Source organism: Trachemys scripta, chromosome 6, assembly GCF_013100865.1.
Source record: "Trachemys scripta elegans isolate TJP31775 chromosome 6, CAS_Tse_1.0, whole genome shotgun sequence".
Taxonomy (NCBI): Eukaryota; Metazoa; Chordata; order Testudines; family Emydidae; genus Trachemys; species Trachemys scripta.
In genome coordinates this window covers 103,595,679-103,616,063 of record NC_048303.1, presented here as the reverse complement: position 1 = coordinate 103,616,063, position 20,385 = coordinate 103,595,679, and the positions used below count along the sequence as shown (strand labels likewise).

At 41.1% G+C, this 20,385-nt stretch overlaps 1 protein-coding gene across 1 annotated transcript in view; it reads left to right on the top strand.

The window, feature by feature from the left end:
- The window catches only part of LURAP1L (leucine rich adaptor protein 1 like), a 31,403-nt gene extending 11,356 nt beyond the window's left edge, over window positions 1–20,047 (top strand). Inside the window, exon 2 of the mRNA XM_034774637.1 lies at window positions 19,644–20,047. Coding sequence (XP_034630528.1) covers window positions 19,644–20,021 — 378 coding nt within the window. The 3' untranslated portion in view covers window positions 20,022–20,047. The remainder of the gene's footprint in view (window positions 1–19,643) is intronic.
- Window positions 20,048–20,385: the final 338 nt, after the last annotated feature.

Here is a 20,385-nt window from a genome sequence, read left to right as displayed (position 1 = left end):
AGTAAGATTTTTTGGCTCCCGAGGACAGCATTATATCGGGGTAGAGGTGTATTACCTCACCACTTTGTCTGACTGAATTCATGACTAAATTGGGTCCTGAGGGTTGTCATTTTTAACTTCATCCTGCATAGTTACTAGTACCAATCTACATCAGCACATATATATACTCACACAAACATTTCAGAATACTGAATAGTTAATGAAGGTCTAGGCTCTAGAGTCTTCTTTATTATTAGAACTGGCCAGAAATGTTCAAAAAGTACTAAATTTTGACCCCAAAGACAGGGGGAGGGAATCACAAATGGAAAGAGAAATTATGAACACTTTACAACTAAATCTAATAACCGTTATCAGTGGGCCAAATCTCAAAGTCTTTACTCAGTCCTTACTCCAGCAAAACTCCTGTTGCCATAAGGAAGTATTTTGCCTGAATAAGGGCAAAAGAATTATCTGTCATTATTGTATTACATATACATTTTTAAGATACACAAGCATGGAAACAATTTTTTATTAGCAATAGCTTACTAAAAAGTTTTTGTGGGTTTTTTGTTTGCTTTTTTGTTTTAAACACAGTTGTACGAAAAAAGCATTCCTGCATTTTGATTCCTGGACAGAGACTGCATCAATAGTGTCAAGTGACTAGAAAAACCAGTAATATAAGAGGGGGGGGAGGGGGCAGGGAGTCAAGCATTTTTATGTAAACAGCATTAGGATCTGCGTCAGTTTGCTAGCTACTCAGAAAACAAACAAAAAGTGGTAGTTAAAGTGCACTCTGGGAAGAGAATAGCGCAGATTAACAAATACATTTGGAAGATAGCCTGGTGGAGGCCTATTCACAACCTTTCTCTCCTCCCCCATCTGACTTTCTGTATCTAGTGTGATTATTTCTCTGTTTTAATTACTGTTCTAATGCAGTCCACCATCTCCATAAGATGAAGCCAACTGATGTGTGTGCTGAGAGCAAGGCATGGGTGATGACAAAATGATAACGTGATCTTTTATAGTTTGGGATTATGGAAGGAGCAAATCCAGCAACTCCCTCCATGGTCAGAGAGGTCTTCCTAATAACTGGATCTGTATTGTTCAGCTACACAGGAAGAGAGTGCACAGCCCATGGGGTCTCCTTGTATAGCAGCACAAAATGGGCAGGTGGAATTGGGACTGGAGTGAGACCAGAAGAACTGCCGCAAGAATCCTCCAGTCCTCCTAATTCATGGCAGTGGGTGCATTGCACATGCAGAGGGCTACTTCAGCCACCAGAGTGAAGCAGCCTCCCTACAGTGACTATGTAGCTTGCTTCTTGGCCTAGTGGGGAGAATTCCAGCTTCCAGTGGAAATATTTAGCACACAACAGACTATTTGGCATGCGTCCCTGGAATTGGTACTATGTGCATAGTAAATATTTCAGGTAAAAGAGAAATTGTAAGGAATGCAGGAGTGAAAAGGGAAGGCTTTTTTTTTTGTACTGGCAAGAGAAGAGTAAAATCAGTGCATGTAAATAATGCAAAACTTCACACCCCATTTTCCATCAAATCTAGAAGGTGTTGTCCGTGCTTTCATAGGCTTTGTCTACACTACACAGCTTTTAGTGACACGGCCATGTCGACACGGCTGTGTCGCTAAAAGTCAGGCAGTATAAACGCTGTTTTTCGGCACTTTTGCCGATAAAATACTTCCATCCCCTATGAGCAGGGTTCGTGTTGTAGACAGGAGGGCGCTCCTGCCGACAACAAGCCATTTACACTGCCACTTGCCACAGCAAAACTTTTGTCGTCCACAGGTGTATAAAGAACCCCTCCCCCCCAAAAAGACAAAAGTTTTGTTGTTCAATCGGCAGTGTAGATAAAGCCTTAGTGTTTAGCTATAAAAGCAGTTCACTAGTCCCTGGAATGGAGACACGGCTGCTGCCTCAGTATCCCTCCCACTTCCTCCCTCCCCCGAGTCAACAATGGCCTTCCCTGACTGGTACAGTGTTTTGGGATTCAGCCCTACAGCTGAATGCAACAAGAGTCTTAGAGCAAAACAAAAAATCCAAACACAAGTCATTCCTTCTCCCTACCTTTTTTAGCCTACCCTGTGATTTCCAGGCATCCTTCACAGCATTATATCTCCAATTATGTTGCTGTTCCATGCTGAACCAGGACCAGGCCATGCTTTCCTTGTACCCTGTTTTATAAAAGGCTACTGCTTGGGGGTAAGATTGTCCAATAAAGGGACAGTACACCTTGTGACATTTGCTAAGATAGGGGCATAGTTGGGCAAGCTGGCTGTGGCATATTCCAGGTAAGAAGGTGTCATGCTGATGAATTAGCAGAAGCAATCAGAGAAAGGTTGATATCTATATCCTATGTGCTTATCTTGTGCCCTAAAAGTTAGCAAACTAATTACGTCAGAATCTTTGACTGATACTATCTCCCAGGACATGTCATTGGCCAGTAATGTGTGTGTATTTGGGTTTCTTTTTTTTTTTAATCTGTGCTTGGCACAATGATTGTGACAGTGTTTCACTGATGTAGAGTTTGTCTAGAAAGTCATGCTTCTGTGTCCTCCAGAATGGATTACTTTAATGAGCTCTGGGATACCTGTGAAGAGCACTCAAAAGCTACAACTAGTGTAGAATTCAGCAGCTCTCTTGGTTCATGGTGTTGGTCTAGGCAGCATTTTGCATCAGCCTGTCAAAACTAAACTAGCTTCCCACTTGATTTTGAGTGCAATTAAAAGTGAAAACACTGACCAAAGGACCCATATGTCCTTTGGCTGCTGGCTGTTTGAGAGTGAAAGAGGTGATCTGTGCTCAACCACATCAGCTGAGATCAACTAAGGTGCTTGAGAAATGCCTTCAGATCAGGAAATTCATTTTCCCTTTGTGTCTGGAAGAGCCAAAATTTACTAATACTCATGGCATGGAGCAAAGCCCATGAAACACACGTGACATGGACAATAAGCTGGTAGAGTGATGAGTAGCACTGGATTGGGGAAATTTTGTCCCATGGAAAAATGTAAAGTAAAATGGAAAACAAATGTTTCTGCTGAAAAAAGTAAAACTTAAAAGCCAAAAGCTTTTGGCTTTCAACTGAAAAGTTTGTGGTTACTTAAAACAAAACAAAACAAAAAAACTTTGAATTTGAAAAGTTGCCTGACTCCCTCTCTCTTTATGAAACACAAATACCTTAATCAAAAACTAGCACAGTCTAATACAATATATTAATATTTCAAATGGATGCCAAACACCCAATAGGAACTTTTTGGAACGTCAGATCCTGATTTGAATTTTGCATCTCACATGCATCTTTTTAATTAGTTTTACTGTGAAATCAAATATACTTCTACCCCGATGTAATGCGACCCGATATAACACTAATTCGGATATAACGCGGTAAAGCAGTGCTCCAGGGGAGGAGAGTGACTGCGCACTCTGGCGGATCAAAGTCAGTTCGATATAATGCGGTTTCACCTATAACGTGGTAAGATTTTTTGGCTCCCAAGGACAGAGTTATATCGGGCTAGAGGTGTATGAACAGACTAGTACTTCAGAAAGTTGAGATTTGGATCCAATTCCAGAATCTAACTTTTGGACTCTGAAGTGGATATTATATTATACTCTTTTAAAATAAAAAATATATATATAAAAAGATTGCCTTAGTTTGAGTTACTTTTGACCAAATGGAACACTGCGGTGTTTCATGGTGACATCCAAGCAACAGCTTCAGATTTGTATAAAATCATACTGCATACTAAAGATGCTCTTTCAATTTTTGTTCTTTTGCACTCTTAAGTTTTTGACTGTACACCGTGTTTGGATCTAAACCCATTAGATTAAGAGGGATCAGCAGAACAGGAATCATCGCTTACTTAGCAAACTCAGAAGTGAGCAAATGTTTTCCCATTCAGGCACCCAGTACTACACTATAGTACATACTGTCTACTCAGAGTCATAATTAAACAGGGTTATGTCAAGACAGGCATGGCTAATGCAGAGACTTAACTGTGCTCTATTTGAAATTCAGCGAAGAAAACGACTTATGTTATTGAGCCAGGATGCCATCTGACGGAGAAGGAGGGGGAGAGGTGAAGCTGTGTGTTGCTGCTGAGCCAGATGTCCAGAGCATATGATAATAACGCTATCCTGTACCATCTGCTCTAACACTTGCTGACACCAGCAGCCATTTCTTGCCACTGGCTGTTGACCTAAATGTTTGCACTTGTAGTATCATGTCTGCCAACATATTTGGGCTCACATCATCAACTTTCTGAACATTTTGTTTAACCCCCATGTGATGTGAGACATATTTGTAACCTCAAAAGTTGTTTTTATAAACAGCAGCATCTGCATACTTAAAGGGGTTTAGAAAAATCTGGGCTACCATAAGTCAGGACAGCTCTGAGGCTTTCCATTCCACTCACCTCCATACACTATTGTTTCCCTAGAACATAAAAAAGAAGCATTTAAGTCTCTTCTAGGTGCAGTGGTTCTTCTGGTGCCATATGCTAGACATCTGTCTTTATCAGGCTTAATTCTGGGTCTTGCAGTATTTGAAGTGATGAATTAGCCCTTAGTTTATGGTAATATCCATGTGTGTTCAACCTTTTACACAGGACTTAATTTCCACTATTGTAGAATGCATGGAAAAAATAGCCAAGATTACCTGACTCCCCTAGTGGTTTGCATTGCTCACTGTTAGGCTATTGAACAGCAGATGAATATACCAGTCTGATAACAGTATAACTGTCATAGGCATAGTGAGGTTTTTTTTCCTGTTCTTATTTCTTCCTCTCGCACAATAGAGAATTGTCAGAATCCTTGAGTCATGTGTGTTTTAGTTGTCATATCTAACTTCAAGATAGAGAACACTGTTTGAGGATGTATAGCACAGAATTATTTTTCTGTGGACTACAATGGTTCATTTTGTGAGTAGCACAAATATTGCTAAATAATTGGCAAAGAGAACAGCAGATTGTAGTAAAATAACACAGATAAATAAAGTGTAAGTTAAGAGGGAGAAGAGACCTTGAGAAACTGACATGATGGCAGCACAACTTGACTGTGAGTGTTTCTTTTCTGTCGAATCAGAAGTGGGTCACTTAATGAACAAAGTTTTACATTTGTTTGTGTTTCTGTAGCATATTAAGACAACTATAAATCATTAGTAGTCTCATCTTTTGTACCAAAACCAGGAGTAATTATGCTAATAAAATATTCATGCTTAAAACTATTTTGCAGACACCAACAAAAATGTTTTGGGACCCGTCTATGGGATGATTTGAGCACTTAAGAATAATTGAGCAAGTTGCTTTGCCTGCTTAGTGTAAAAGTAGTCAGTCTGACCTGCCATGCACACTTCCTCATTAAAAATGACAGGTGTTGGTTCTGTGCCATTTTCAAGTGCTCTGTTTCCTTATTCTGCCTTTAAGTGGGTTTCTGCTTGCAGTTTTAAAAAGAAATCTCTCAATAAACTGAAGCCAACGCATTTGCTGTCTCTCTCTCTCTCTCCTGTTTAAAGGCCACTCTTAGGAAAGTTTCATTATGTTGCTACAACGTGTTACAAAAGTCCTAAAGAAACATTTGTTGTGAGCTTTGAATGTATAGTTTCTCTTGAACTGCCGCAGACGGAAAGGAGATCATCGCAAGGCTGTGGTCTCCCTCTAAACCAGCAAGGTCAAGGGCTCAGACAGCAACTGTGAAGCTTTAATGACTGCTCATTTTAAAAGAGCTGCGACTTAGAACTGATTGTGATATATGCTGGGTAACATCAACTAACATTGTTTTGGGTACTTTGCAGGCTTGAAAGAAAAGAGGGATTAAAAGGCAAGAAATGGAAGCTGCTAACTCCCTTTTTTTCCTCCCAATATTTTCTTAAGTTATTTTTTCACCATAATCATTCTTGCTACATGAAAAGAAGGTAATAAAAAATGCAAGGATTATGTGCTTCTCCGATTTGCCAAAATATTTTAAATATGAGTAATTATAAATGTTGTTTAAAAGTACAGTTGATAATGTACAATGCCCAAGAGATTAGCAGCTCCAACTCCCACCCATCTTTCACTAAAAATGTAATTTGTATGAACTACAGCCCTCAAAAATGAGATAAGGTCCATTGTCAATCTAAAAAACTCAAGGCGATAAGGAAATACAAAATACTGTTAGCCATACAACATAACAAAGATCAGGTCAGAAGCCAAGAAGAAAGAAATGCAAAATGTATCTAAATCACCACCAGTTTAAGTTTTAGTGGGGAAGGTTGGTTTTCACTGGAAGAGAAGCCAGGAAACATTCTGTTTGCACCTCTGGCAGAGAATTCTTGTGTGATCTTGGGAAGATCACAAAGGGGAGCATTTTCAAGCTTAAGGGTGCAAGGTTAGGCACCTACATTTGTATATTGGCACCTAAATAATGGGCTGATATTTTTAAAAAGGAAGTGTGCTCCTGAAAATCTAGATCTCTGATTTTGGTGCATCAGTATGAATTTAGGCCCATAAACAAACACTAAGACCTCAATTAAGCAAGGTCCCATTAAAGTCAATGAGACTACTGATGTGCTCAAGTGGCCTGGAATTCCAGGAGCTCCTCTGAAAATCAGGTATCAGAGGGGTCGCCGTGTTAGTCTGAATCTGTAAAAAGCAACAGAGGGTCCTGTGGCACCTTTAAGACTAACTGAAAATCAGGTTGCTCATGTACCTGGTACCCTAACTTAAGGGACTAACTTTCATGCTTAAACATCTCCATGCCTCCTTTTTCATAAGTAATAAAAGGGCTAATAATATTTCTCTACCTCACATGAGCATTATGAGGCTAAATTAATTAAAGATAGTTTCAGATCCTCAGTTGTAATAGACTATACAAATGCAAGATAATATTAATAGCAGCACTCAGCATTCTGTGGGGAAAGGGGAGAGACTCAGCTGACTATATTATGTAGTGAGATATTAGTAATAGAATCAAAGTTGGATCATAATAGTGAAAGGTATGTAAGGCCTCCTACACTATAAGCTGTACAGGATGTGGTGGTTGTGTTTGTACAGCACCTAGCACAATGGGGAGCCTCTCCTGACCGGCACCTCTGGACACTATTGTAGTATAAATATTAAACAATTGCTCAGAGTCCATTCACCTACAAGTGCAGGATTTAGTGCCATGCTTGTGGTTGTCACTTTGTAAACGAAGAATGCTGGTTTCATGATTTATTGGCCAAATTCATCCTTGTTCTAAACAAATGTAACTCCAGTGACTTCATCAGAATTGTACTCACATACACGGGGTCTGAATTTGAGTCTATTAATTTCTGTAGATTTCAATTTGTGATATACATAGTCTGCCAAGCACTGGCTTATGTGTTGCTGTTGGTGGGTTCGATATGCTGTCTGTGATTGGTCTTTTAGCTGGTCAGATCACATATTTTCAAACAGTGTATATTGCTTAGGTGTAGATGATTTCTTCCATTACCCAGAAGAGAGGGCAAATTAATGAACTAAACTACACTAAATTGCTACCACGTGAGAATTTTTGTGGTGGAAAAATTAATATCAGGAAAAACAGAGTATGCTTAATTGTTTTTGCTAGGAAATGGAGAGGACTCATAAAGCTCAGAGTAAGGTAACTTTTTCAATGTTGATTTATTGTTAAAATATTTTTTTAAAAGGCTTGGCAAACTTGAAATTTATTGAGATTCAATTCCAAGGAAAGCAGGGCTAACCCAGTAGAAAAAATAAAGAGGGAGATATCCATAGATGGTGCCAGCAAATTGTTCAATATGGATAACAAAGGAACTAGAACAATTAGGGTAAGAAAGTTGAGACGCTCATATTTTACACCCACCACAAAAGAAAAAATATGAAAGGAAAACTACCATAACTAATTCTAATACTTTAGCTGCGGGGCGGCGGGATAGCTCTGTGGTTTGAGCATTGGCCTCCTAAACCCAGGGTTTTGAGTTCAGTCTTTGAAGGGGCCACTTAGGGATCTGGGGTAAAATCAGTACTTGGTCTTGCAAGTGAAGGGCTAGACTCAATGACCTTTTAAGATCCCTTCCAGTTCTAGGAAATAAGATATCTCCATTAATTTACATTTTTAACTACAGTGGTTGCATTTAAAATGTTGCTTCTATTTTGAAAGATTCTGCTGGTTTGAGATTCTCTGTACATAAAATGGGAAATGTCATTCGAACTGGGACTATTTCTCAAAATGGAAGAAAGTTGCATCTGTGTCCAGTTTACCTACCCTCTGCCCACTAATCCTTCTCCCCAGAACTATTTCTCACACTCCAACCCTTTGATCTGCTTTTAACCAGCCACCATGTTTTGCTAATCTTTCCCTTCCCCCTCCACAAAATGTGGGATGTCTCTCCAAAATTATAAGGGACAGGACTGGTACTGTTCAGCTGTAGGCCAGCGATGGGTTCCCCCCCCCCCATATCCCCACAAAGTTTCCCAACACTCACCTGATTTACTTGGGATGCACTCCGGGCAGAGGATTTGGCTTTAGGGCAACATGGTGTCACACTCCCTTGCCCATCTCCTGTTTTATATACTTGCCATCCACACTATAGGGCACACACAATAAAGCCAAGTGTTGTGAAATTTAAAGTTAAAAACATTATTTGTAATTAAAGTACACTTATAGCTACCATTAATACTGCTGTAACTCTGCTCTTGGCAAAGAGGGTCACATCGCTTCATCAACTAATACAAAGGAGTGGTAGAATATTGAAAAAGGTCAAAAATATTTCTAAGGATTTAGTAATACCATGTATAGAAGGGAATTTGTAGTGTGCCGTATTCAGAAAACCATAGGCTAAGCATTGATTGCCAATGGCCTTTTCTAGCAGCTGTAGACATTATGAGCTTGATTTTAAAACTGATATAATCAGAATCAATCCCTAACTCACTGTAGCTCACTTTCCAGCAGAAATAGTTTTCTTCTATAAACGCTTTAAAATATATATATTCTCATTGTTCTGCAAAGAGAGGTTTTCTTCAATCTTATATGTGAGTGGCTTAAACTGAAAATGGAAGGGAGTCACCAGATTGTTTGTGCATACAGACTAACATGGCTGCTACTCTGAAACCAGATTGTTTGTTTGTTTCATAATTTTGTGTCACTCCCTCCAATTCATATATCTGTTTTGATGTTGGCTGATTGTTTACAGTTAGCTAGGAGAACATTTGAAGAGCCTTCCTTGCGGATGACGTCAAATTAAGTGACAGGTCATAAATGCCAGCCTATAGGCCTTGTTGCACGCTATAGAGGAGGACAAGACAACAACTATTTGCCAGAAAACTGGTACCCACTCATCTGAATTTTTCCCAGCCCGTGCTATGCAGTGCTGTTAACTCATCAGAGCAGCTGTAGAAGCTTTTCTAAAGTAGTTTTAGATATGAATCCAATCTGTTCAGTTTGTCTCTGTGAAATGCATCTGTTACAGCGTTGTAATAAATGGAGCTGTCAAACATGATGGGATTATATTTCCTTTAGTCGCATTAATTGAATCTTCATTCATTTTATTTGTTTACATTATAGTTACATTGGCTAAAACCACATGACTGCATACAAACTAATGTGATTATGTCTGGACTAAAGTAGATATAAGTGGCAAGAATGCCACAGGTAGCACTCTGTTATCTGATGAAAAAAAACCCATTGAGGAAAGAAAGTATTGTGTGGGCCACCTTTTGTGTTTGCTTTGGGAAAAGTACAACGTTGATATGAGCCACTTGGGAGTAAGTGATGGTTTGTAGGGAGAGTGTGCAAGTCAGCAAGAATGCAAAGAATTGCTACTAAGTAGGCTGTTCTGCACAAATGCTGAAGCTATGGATGTAATTATGGCAACAATGGGCTTCCTGTTAACTAGTTTTGAAATACATAAATCTTCTAATTTATCAAGAAGAAACCATTACATCAGTAACTTTATTGATATTCGTGTTGTTTGGCACTGTATTTAACTAGCCTTCAGGGAAATTCCTGTTTCCTAAATTTGCTCAGTTTCAACAAGCTTGCATTACATATGAGGGGTGATTTGCTATTGTCACAATAGCAGCCCAGTAGTCTAGGCAGATGTCTTGCAGTGATTTATTGGTGGGAGCGGAGGAGACTGCTTAGGCAGGAGGGCTGGGAAATCATGAATCTCTGATTTCAAAACATCACATAAAAATAATGATGGGTGGAAAATATGATTAAAGTTGTGATTGGCAATATTGCCTTGCAGAGTCCCAGATCCATTAACTTAATAATGCTTATGATACTGCCATGAGGATAATTCTAAAGTCATTCTAAGATGGGAGAGGGCGGGGAGGAGTGCATAAGAGTTAAACAGGCTCTGAAATTCAGGGATATAAGATCTAGAGAAGCTTTTGAAATGTCTGTTGTACTAGCAGAACAAGGATTTATTGAAAGAGGTGGGGTTTGAGGTAATATAACTTAGTATATTTTGAAGGATTTGCAATTAAAAATATGTACGGAAAAATCAAGTCCAGAAAGTAGCCTTGCAAAAATAAGATAAAGCATTCAATTCCTCAGAGTATGGATTCCTTTCCAGGCCATTGTAGATTAACAGTGGTGATGCGATATTCCTGTACTGAAATAATGAATTAGGAGAACAAGGTAAAATGCCTGTTGCCTGGCATGACAGATTTTATTCATTTTCTTTTTTATTTCTTAGTTGAATGAAACTCTATTTTAATATGGACATTTACAGACAGTAGTGTATATATCATTTCAGAATTAACCTTCACAAAAATTGACATGTTAACTATATGGAGGAAACACATTTACAGTTATAAAAAATGTACATTTTCACTAAATTTCTTAATATTTTAAATATATACATTTATAGACCTATTTGTTAAAAAATACTAAACTCAATGGGACAAACATAATTTATATAGAGAGACAATATTATCAATGTACTAATATTTTATACATTTTCCTTTATTTGATTTTAGTAGATTTTATCAGTTGCATGGGATTCTTATGGCTATTATATTTTATGAACTATGGCCCTGGTGCCCACATGAATAGTTCACTTGAAATCAGTGGGACTATTCACATGCGAGTGTAATATTAAACACATGCATATGTTTCCAGAATCAAGGACCTATCTGACTGTAAATATACAAATCTTCTATCTGCAGTATGCAATGGTTGGGATTCTCAGAAGCATTCACCTCAGCCTAACTCTGTCCCACTGAAGCTGATGGGAATGATCAGCTTCAATGGGCCCAGAGTAAGGCCAATGCTGAGTGCTTCTGAAAACCCCACTTTACATTTATTTACCAAACAATATATATTTTAGTATGGCAAAATGTAATATGGCATCTAGGAACAAAGAATGTAGGCCACGCTTACACAATGTGTGGGACTATTCTGGGAAACAGTGACTCTGAAATAGATTTGGGGAATCATGGTGGATAATCAGCTGAACATGAGTTCCTAGTGCAATGCTGTGGCCAAAAGGGCTAATGCAATCCTTGGATGCATAAGAAACAGGGGAGTCTCGTGTAGGAGTAGACAGGTTATTTTACCTGTGTTCTTGGCATTGGTATACCTGCTGCTGGAATACTATCTGCAGTTCTGGTGCCCAGAGTTTAAGAAGGATGTTGATAAACTGGAGAGGGTTCAGAGAAGAGCTATGAGAAAAGTTTAGAAAACCAGGAGTCATAGACTCAAGGAGCTCAGTCTATTTAGCTTAACAAAGAGCAAATTAAGGGGTAACTTGATTATAGTCTGTAAGTACTTCCCTGAGGAACAATTATTTAATAATGGCTTCTTCAGTCTAACACTGAAAGTTATAACATGATCCAATGGCAGGAGTGAAGCTAGACAAATTCAGAGTGGAAACAAGATGTAAATTTTTAACAGTAAGAGTAACTAACTATTTGAACAGTTTACCAAGAGTTGTGGTGAATTCTCCATGGGCAATTTTTAAATCAAGGTTGGATGTTTTTCTAAAAGTTATGCTCTGGGAATTATTTTGGCAAAGTTCTATGGCCTGTAGGACTAATACAAGAGGTTGGACTAGATGATCACAATGGTTCCTTCTGGCCTTGGAATCTAGGAATAAATTTTAATTTATCTATTTACTTATATGGCCCTATTCACTGCCCAGGTATTAAGGAATAGATCTTCCCAACATGTAAGGAAATTCTCTATTTTCTGCATTTTACAGAAAGCCAAGTTACCTAAATTCTAAGGTCACAAGGAAGTTTGTGGCACAATCAAGGACTGAAACCAGATCCTCAGAGTCTATCTGTGCTTTAACCGCAAGAGTCCTCTGACAAAGGCCCATGGGTTCCAGATAGAAAAGGGTTCACTGTTCTGTAACAGCAAAGCCTTACCAGCCTGGCAAATTCATTACACCTCTGACACCACGCCCATGGTATTTATCCATAAATGATGTCATGTGAGGTCTCTAAATAAAATCCCCATAACTATTGTGAGGTGTATGTACAGAAGGTATTTAAGGAGATGCATAAATAAATCTGTGTCCAAGGCAGAGCTGACAAACAGATTTCAGGTCAAAGGATGTTCATTCACCTGTCTCTATGGTTATGTCTACACTACGGGATTAATCCGAATTTATATAATTCAAATTTTGGAAACAGATTGTATAAAGTCGAATGTATGCGGCCACACTAAGCACATTAATTTGGTGGTGTGCGTCCATGTACCGGGGCTAGCGTCAATTTCTGGAGCACTGCACTGTGGGTAGCTATCCCATAGTTTCCGCAGTCTCCTCCACCCATTGGAATTCTGGGTTGAGATTCCAATGCCTGATGGGGCCAAAAACATTGTCGCGGGTGGTTCTGGGTATATCCTCCCCCCTCTCCAGGGAAGCAACGGCAGACAACCGTTTCGCGCCTTTTTCCTGGGTGAATAGTGCAGACGCCATACCACGGCAAGCATGGAGCCCGCTCAGCTCAAGACAGCAGTCATGATCATTGTAAACAGCTCGCGCGTTATCGTGCAGTTTATGCTGAACCAGAACCTGCAAAACCAGGCGGCGAGGAGTAGGCTATGGCAGCGCGGCGGCGAGAGTGATGAGGATATGGACATGGAATTCTATCAAACCGCGGGACCCGGTGCTTTGGAGATCATGCTGTTAATGGGGCAGGTTATAGCCGTGGAACGTCGATTCTGGGCCCGGGAAACAAGCACAGACTGGTGGGACCGCATAGTGTTGCAGGTGTGGGACGATTCCCAGTGGCTGCGAAACTTTTGCATGCATAAGGGCACTTTCTTGGAACTTTGTGACTTGCTTTCCCCTGCCCTGAAGCGCCAGAATACCAAGATGAGAGCAGCCCTCACAGTTGAGAAGCGAGTGGCGATAGCCCTGTGGAAGCTTGCAACGCCAGACAGCTACCGGTCAGTCGGGAATCAATTTGGAGTGGGCAAATCTACTGTGGGGGCTGCTATGATGCAAGTAGCCAAAGCAATCACTGAGGTGCTGCTACGAAAGGTAGTGACTCTGGGAAATGTGCAGGTCATAGTGGATGGCTTTGCTGCAATGGGATTCCCTAACTGTGGTGGGGCGATAGATGGAACCCATATCCCTATCTTGGCACCGGAGCACCAGGGTACCCAGTATATAAACCGCAAGGGGTACTTTTCAATGGAGCTGCAAGCACTTGTGGATCACAAGGGACGTTTCACCAACATCAATGTGGGCTAGCCAGGAAGGGTTCATGACGCTCACGTCTTCAGGAACACTAATCTGTTTAAACGGCTGCAGCAAGGGACTTACTTCCCGGACCAGAAAATAACCATTGGGGATGTTGAAATGCCAGTAGTTATTCTTGGGGACCCAGCCTACCCCTTAATGCCATGACTCATGAAGCCATACACAGGCAGCCTGGACAGGAGTCAGGACCTGTTCAACTACAGGCTGAGCAAGTGCAGAATGGTGGTAGAATGTGCATTTGGCCGTTTAAAAGGTTGCTGGCGATTGTTACTGACTCGCTCAGACCTCAGCCAAACCAATATCCCCATTGTTATTTCTGCTTGCTGTGTGCTCCACAATCTCTGTGAAAGTAAGGGGGAGACCTTTATGGCGGGGTGGGAGGTTGAGGTGAATCGCCTGGCTGCTGATTACGTGCAGCCAGACACCAGGGCAATTAGAAGAGCACACCAGGAAGCACTGTGCATCAGAGAAGCTTTGAAAACCAGTTTCATGACTGGCCAGGCTACAGTGTGAAATTTCTGTTTGTTTCTCCTTCATGAAAACCCGCCCCCTTTATTGACTTATTTTCTGTAAGGAACCCACCCTCCCCCTTCCCCCAGCTTGCTTTCAAAGGAAATAAAGTCACTATCATTTAAAAATCATGTATTCTTTATTAATTGATTATAAACATAGGGAGAAAACCGACAAGGTAATCTGGGTGAGGTTTGGGAGGAGGATAGGTGGGAAGTAAAAGGCCACTGAAAAAATTCAATATAATGACAGCCTTTTGGTTGGGCTGTCCACTGGGGTGGAGTGGGAGGGTGCACGGAGCCTCCCCCCCCCACCTGTGTTTTTACACGTCTGGGTGAGAAGGATATGGAACATGGTGAGGGGGGAGGGAAGTTATACAGCGGCTGCAGTGGCAGTCTGTTATCCTGCTGCTGTTCCTGAAGCTCCACCAGACGCCGGAGCATGTCCGTTTGATCACGCAGCAGCGCCAGCGTTGCAGCCTGCCACCTCTCATCTCGAACATCCCTCATGACCTCAGGTTCACTGGCATCTTTCCTAAATTTAGATACCGTGTCCTTCCATTCATTCAAATGAGCTCTTTCATTGTGGGTGCATTCCATTATTTCCGTGAACATCTCATCTCACGTCCTCTTTCTCCGCCGCCTTATCTGAGATAGCCTTCGGGACGGAGGAGGGAGGCTTGAAAAATTTGCAGCTGCTGGATGGAGGGTTGAAAAAAAGGAGAGAAGTTTTTAAAATGATACATTTTACAGAACAATGCTTATACTCTTTCATGGTGAACAACACTATTCACATTACATAGCACATGTGATTTCAGTACAAGGTCGCATTTTCCATCTTAATATTGAGTGCCTGTGGCCTTGGTGTTAGAGATCACAGATGCAGGTCCGGGCAACAGAATTCAGCTTGCATGCGGGCATGGTAAGCCATTGTCTTTTGGCTTCTGCATCCTCCTTTCCCACATACCAAGCAAAGCCCATTGACTGCTGCGGTTTTCCTGTTAACCTTCAGCAGCAGAAAACAAACTAACCTCCCCCCATCCAATTCTCTGGGATGATCGCTTTATCCCTCCCCCCACCGCGTGGCTGGTAACAGGGAAAATCCCTGCAGAAACCAAACTAACCCCCCCGCCCTCTCCCTCCCGCCATGAATTATCTGGGATGATCGCTGTACCCCTCCCCCCACTGCGTGGCTGGTAACAGGGAAGATCCCTGATAGCCAAACGCAAAAAGCTCAGGGCCAATTCCTGCCCCCTCCCCCTCTGCGCTTGGCTAACTGCAGGGAAGGATTTCTTTTCAGCCTCAGGCAAACAGCCCAGTAGGAACGGCCACCTCTGTCCCCTTAATTAAATTCTCGTATTTCAACCAGGTTACCATGAGCGATATCACTCTCCTGAGGATTACACAACGAGATAAAGAACGAATGTTGCTTGAATGCCAGCAAACACCGGGACCATACGCTGCCAGGCTTTGTCATGCAATGATACCAGATTACTTGTTGCAAGCATGGCGTGGTCAAGTATTCTACCAGGGAGGACGGAATAAGGATGCACTGCCCAGAAACCTTGTGGCAAGGCTTTTGGAATACCTCCAGGAGAGCTCCATCCCCCTGGAGGATTTCCGCTCCATCCCCAGACACGTTAACAGACTTTTCCAGTAGCTGTACTGGCCGCGAATGCATCCCAAGTCCTCAGGGCAAAGTAATCATTAAAAAAACGCTTGCTTTTAAAACAAGTTTTATATTTTAAAAGGTAAACTCACCTGAGGTCCCTTCCATGGGGTCATGGTCTTGGATACTGGCTTGGGAGGGTTGGGAGGGTACTTCAGTCAGGCTGAGAAAAAGATCCTGGCTGTTGGGGAGAACGGAGTGCTGGGTGCTCTTCGCAAGCTCGTCCTCCTCCTCCTCCTCCTCTTCCCTGTCTGCAGAATCCTCAGGTGTAGCTGATGAGATTATCCCCACCTCGGAATCCACGGTCAGAGGTGGGGTAGTGGTGGCGGCCCCCCCTAGAACTACATGCAGCTCGGCGTAGAAGCAGCATGTCCGCGGCTCTGACCCGGAGCGACCGTTTGCCTCCTTTGTTTTTTGATAGGCTTGTCTGAGCTCCTTGACTTTCACGTGGCACTGATCTGCGTCCCTATTGTGGCCTCTCTCCATCATGCCCTTGGAGATTTTTTCAAAAGTTTTGGCATTTCGTCTTTTCGAACGAAGTTCTGCTAGCACTGAATCCTCTCCCCATATAGTGATCAGATCCGGTACCTCCCGTACGGTCCATGCTGGTGCTCTTTTTCGATTATCGGCCTGCATGGTTACCTGTGCTGATGAGCTGAGCTATCTGTGGTCACCTGTGCTCTCCACGCTGGGCAAACAGGAAATGAAATTCAAATGTTCGCGGGGCTTTTCCTGTCTACCTGGCCAGTGCATCCGAGTTCAGATTGCTGTCCAGAGTGGTCACAATGGTGCACTGTGGGACAGCTCCCAGAGGCCAATACCATCGAATTGCGGCCACACTAACCCTAATTCAAAATGACAATATCGATTTTGGCACTACTCCGCTCGTAGGGGTGGAGTACAGAAATCAATTTTAAGAGCCCTTTATTTCGAAATAAATGGCTTCGTTGTGTGGACGGATGCAGGGTTAATTTGATTTAACGCTGTTAAATCCGAATTAAAGTCAGTGTAGACCAGGCCTATGTCAGCCATACAGATAAGCATTGTAAGCAACACAATGGAAGCTCCATTTACATATGGAGTCAACAGGAAAGGAGTGTGGGGAAGGGGTGGAGTGCTGGAAACAAGCCATAGGGGTTAGTCTGGCTATGTGCAAAGATAATGAACTTTGGGGATGTAAGTAGAAGGCAAGAAGACACCCCTTTATCCTGCACCAAAGAAGTAAACGGATAGTGCGTTTACATTCATGAAAACAGGATCCCAATCAGCCTTGGTTGGAAACTCTGCAAAAGACATTTGGGGTCAGATAAAACTTCCCTAGACAGAAGAACAAGAGTACTTGTTGTCCCTTAGAGACTAACAAATTTATTAGAGCATAAGCTTTCATGGGCTACAGCCCACTTCTTCGGATGCATATAGAGTGGAACATATATTGAGGAGATATATATACACACATACAGAGAGCATGAACAGGTGGGAGTTGTCTTACCAACTCTGAGAGGCCAATTAAGTAAGAGAAAAAAACTTTTGAAGTGATAATCAAGATAGCCCAGTACAGACAGTTTGATAAGAAGTGTGAGAATACTTACAAGGGGAGATAGATTCAATGTTTGTAATGGCTGTACTAGGCTATCTTGTACTAGACCTGCCACGAATATCATTACTTATCAGTATAGGCCAACTTCATGGTATCATCTGGGAAATACCAGTTAAAGGAAGTTAGGAAGGACAGGTCTGATAATGTCAGGTGCCCATGAATTTAGACTTTAGAATTTAGACAAAAGTCTTGTTGGCCTCTCTGACCCTCATATTCAATGTATCTGTTTCATGTGACAACTGTGGTTTTATTATTTCCAAGTGAAGAAAAATCTTGCAGTCTCAGCAACCCTGATTCTGGTTCTGATCAATCCTGACAAAGAATATATTTTTGTTTTTAACAACCCCTCCCATGGTAAGACAACAAACACCTGTGCTACATCATAATTCCCTGGATTGCTCAAATTCCCACATTCAAACAATAATTGTAACTTTTAATTGGGTTTTAAGGAAACAGAAACTAAATGTTGATATTCCCACTGAAATGTACCACTACAGGAGTCCATTGTGCTTGAGCCACAGACATTTCAATAGTTTGTGCCAACCAATACAATTAAATTGTTGTCAGAGCATAGATAAGATGCCATGCCGGCTTTTTATTTACTTTATTTAAATCCATCACTAGTGAGCTGCTGGTTAAATAAGCTTCACCTGACCTGATTTTAAAAATAATCTGCAATGCCAGCAATTTAATTATTTTACTTTCAGTTAATTATTAGGCATTTTGTGTGTGTGTGTGTGTGTGTGTATGTGTTATGGTAGTGCCTAGAGGCTCCAACCATGGTTGGGGCACCATTGTGCTAGGCACTGTACATACATGTAGTAAGAGCCAAAAGGTGGGAGGGGAAACTGAAGGACAAAGAGGAAAAATGACTTCAAGCTCCAAAGTCACAAAGCAGTTCAGTGGCAGAGCCAGGAATTAGAACCTGAATTCTTGACCCACCGGCAGTGCCCTATCCAATGAGTGATACTGCCTCTTTTTTGGTGATAAGTTTCATAGACAGAGGAAACTTTGCTCAATTTTTGTTCCCCATCCTGCTTTACTTGGCAAAGCTGTTTAGTTCCATTCTCTTGCAGCCACCAAAACTTACAACTCTATTTAAAACTTGTTTGGCTGCTTGTAAGTCACAGAACAGTACTGTCTTTGGCATATATATGTGTTTCTGTACATGTCTAGTGGCAGTAACTGAGATTACATAATTAATTTAGCAACAGAGGGTCCTGTGGCACCTTTGAGACTAACAGAAGTATTGGGAGCATAAGCTTTCGTGGGTAAGAACCTCACTTCTGAAGTGCATCTGAAGAAGTGAGGTTCTTACCCACGAAAGCTTATGCTCCCAATACTTCTGTTAGTCTCAGAGGTGCCACAGGACTCTCTGTTGCTTTTTACAGATTCAGACTAACACGGCTACCCCTCTGATAATTAATTTAGGATTCGCATCCCACTAAGCCAGCTTTTTAACTGAAATATTGATACTGAAACTTGCAACCTGACCTCAGATATGCTTTGAGTGTCAATGTACTGCAAGCCTTCCTCACAACTTATGCACAGTTGAGGACTTAGTCAACTCTCAGTTACAGTACCAATAAGAAAGGCTCTGGATAAATAGAGTGCAGGAGAATGCAAGTTTTGTACATATAATAAGTGGCCTACATTTAGTGTGTTTATAGGTAAAAGGTTGAATTTATGTCCAGTTTCTTTGAAACACGAAGGAAATGAAGACACACTCAAAAATACCATTCCTTTAAATGTTAGCGACACTTCCAATAACATTTCACCAGTATTCCAATGAGTCCTGTGGTGGACTAATTTAAAAATGAAGTAAGATTAGTTTCTATTAAATGTCTATAAGGGCTTAACTCCCCCTGAAGTAAATGAAAAGGATCTCATCGCCTTCAGCTGGAGTTGGATTGGGCCCTATATTATTGTATAGCCCAGGACAATTAGAAAGTGCAAAGGTACTGATTGTAAGTATGTTATTGTGGAATATTGACATGGAATAATATCTCTCAAAAGTTAGTATTCACTATTGCTTTATTAAAAATATCAAATCCAGATTTCAAGCATGAAATCTGCTATCATTTACTTTTTAGCTCTCCTTTTGGTCACAGCCTGTTATTGTTTAAATTGATTTCACACCCATTTGTTTAAAAAATACAATAACATTGATTTTTGTTGTTGTTTGTTTTACCATGTAGGTTAATCTCCGAGCCACTGACGTCAGGCTCATGCGCCAGCTGCTCATCATCAATGAAAGCATTGAATCAATAAAGTGGGTGATTGAAGAGAAGGGAGCCATCATCAGCAGAGGTAGTAGTTTGAGTGGCAGCCTTTGCAGCTTGCTGGAAAGTCAGGAGACCTCCCTGCAAGGCAGCTATAACAGTTTACAAGACTGTAGTGATGGACTGGATGGAATATCAGTGGGGAGTTATCTGGACACTTTGGTGGATGATGTCCCAGGTCACCACACACCTTCAGATATGGAACAGTTCACTGATACTTCTATTCTAGAGGATTCACAGACCCTGCACAAGCATCCCAAAATTGAGTCTGATGAATACTACTGTTTTGGTTAATAAAAAGAAGTTCCAGAGGGACATGAGTGCACTTGTATTTATCTTCTTTCTTTGCTGCTATTTTATTTTGTGTGCAAAAGAAAAAATCCCTTTTTAAAGGAAAATTTACTTTGAATCCACTTTAGAATTTTGCTGTTGCTTCTAACTTTCCTCATTCTGGGTGGTTTGTTTGCTTTTTTTCCTTTTCTTTATCTTAATTTATTGCTGTGGTTTTGGGTTTTGTTTTATAATCCCATATTTACAACTTTAAAAAAGATGAAGGAAATAAGCTTTTATCTTCAAAACAAGACATCAGGGATTGAAAGTACCAGTTTATATTTGTTTGACAATAAAACACCTACTGATACCTGTAGTTTGTAGTTAA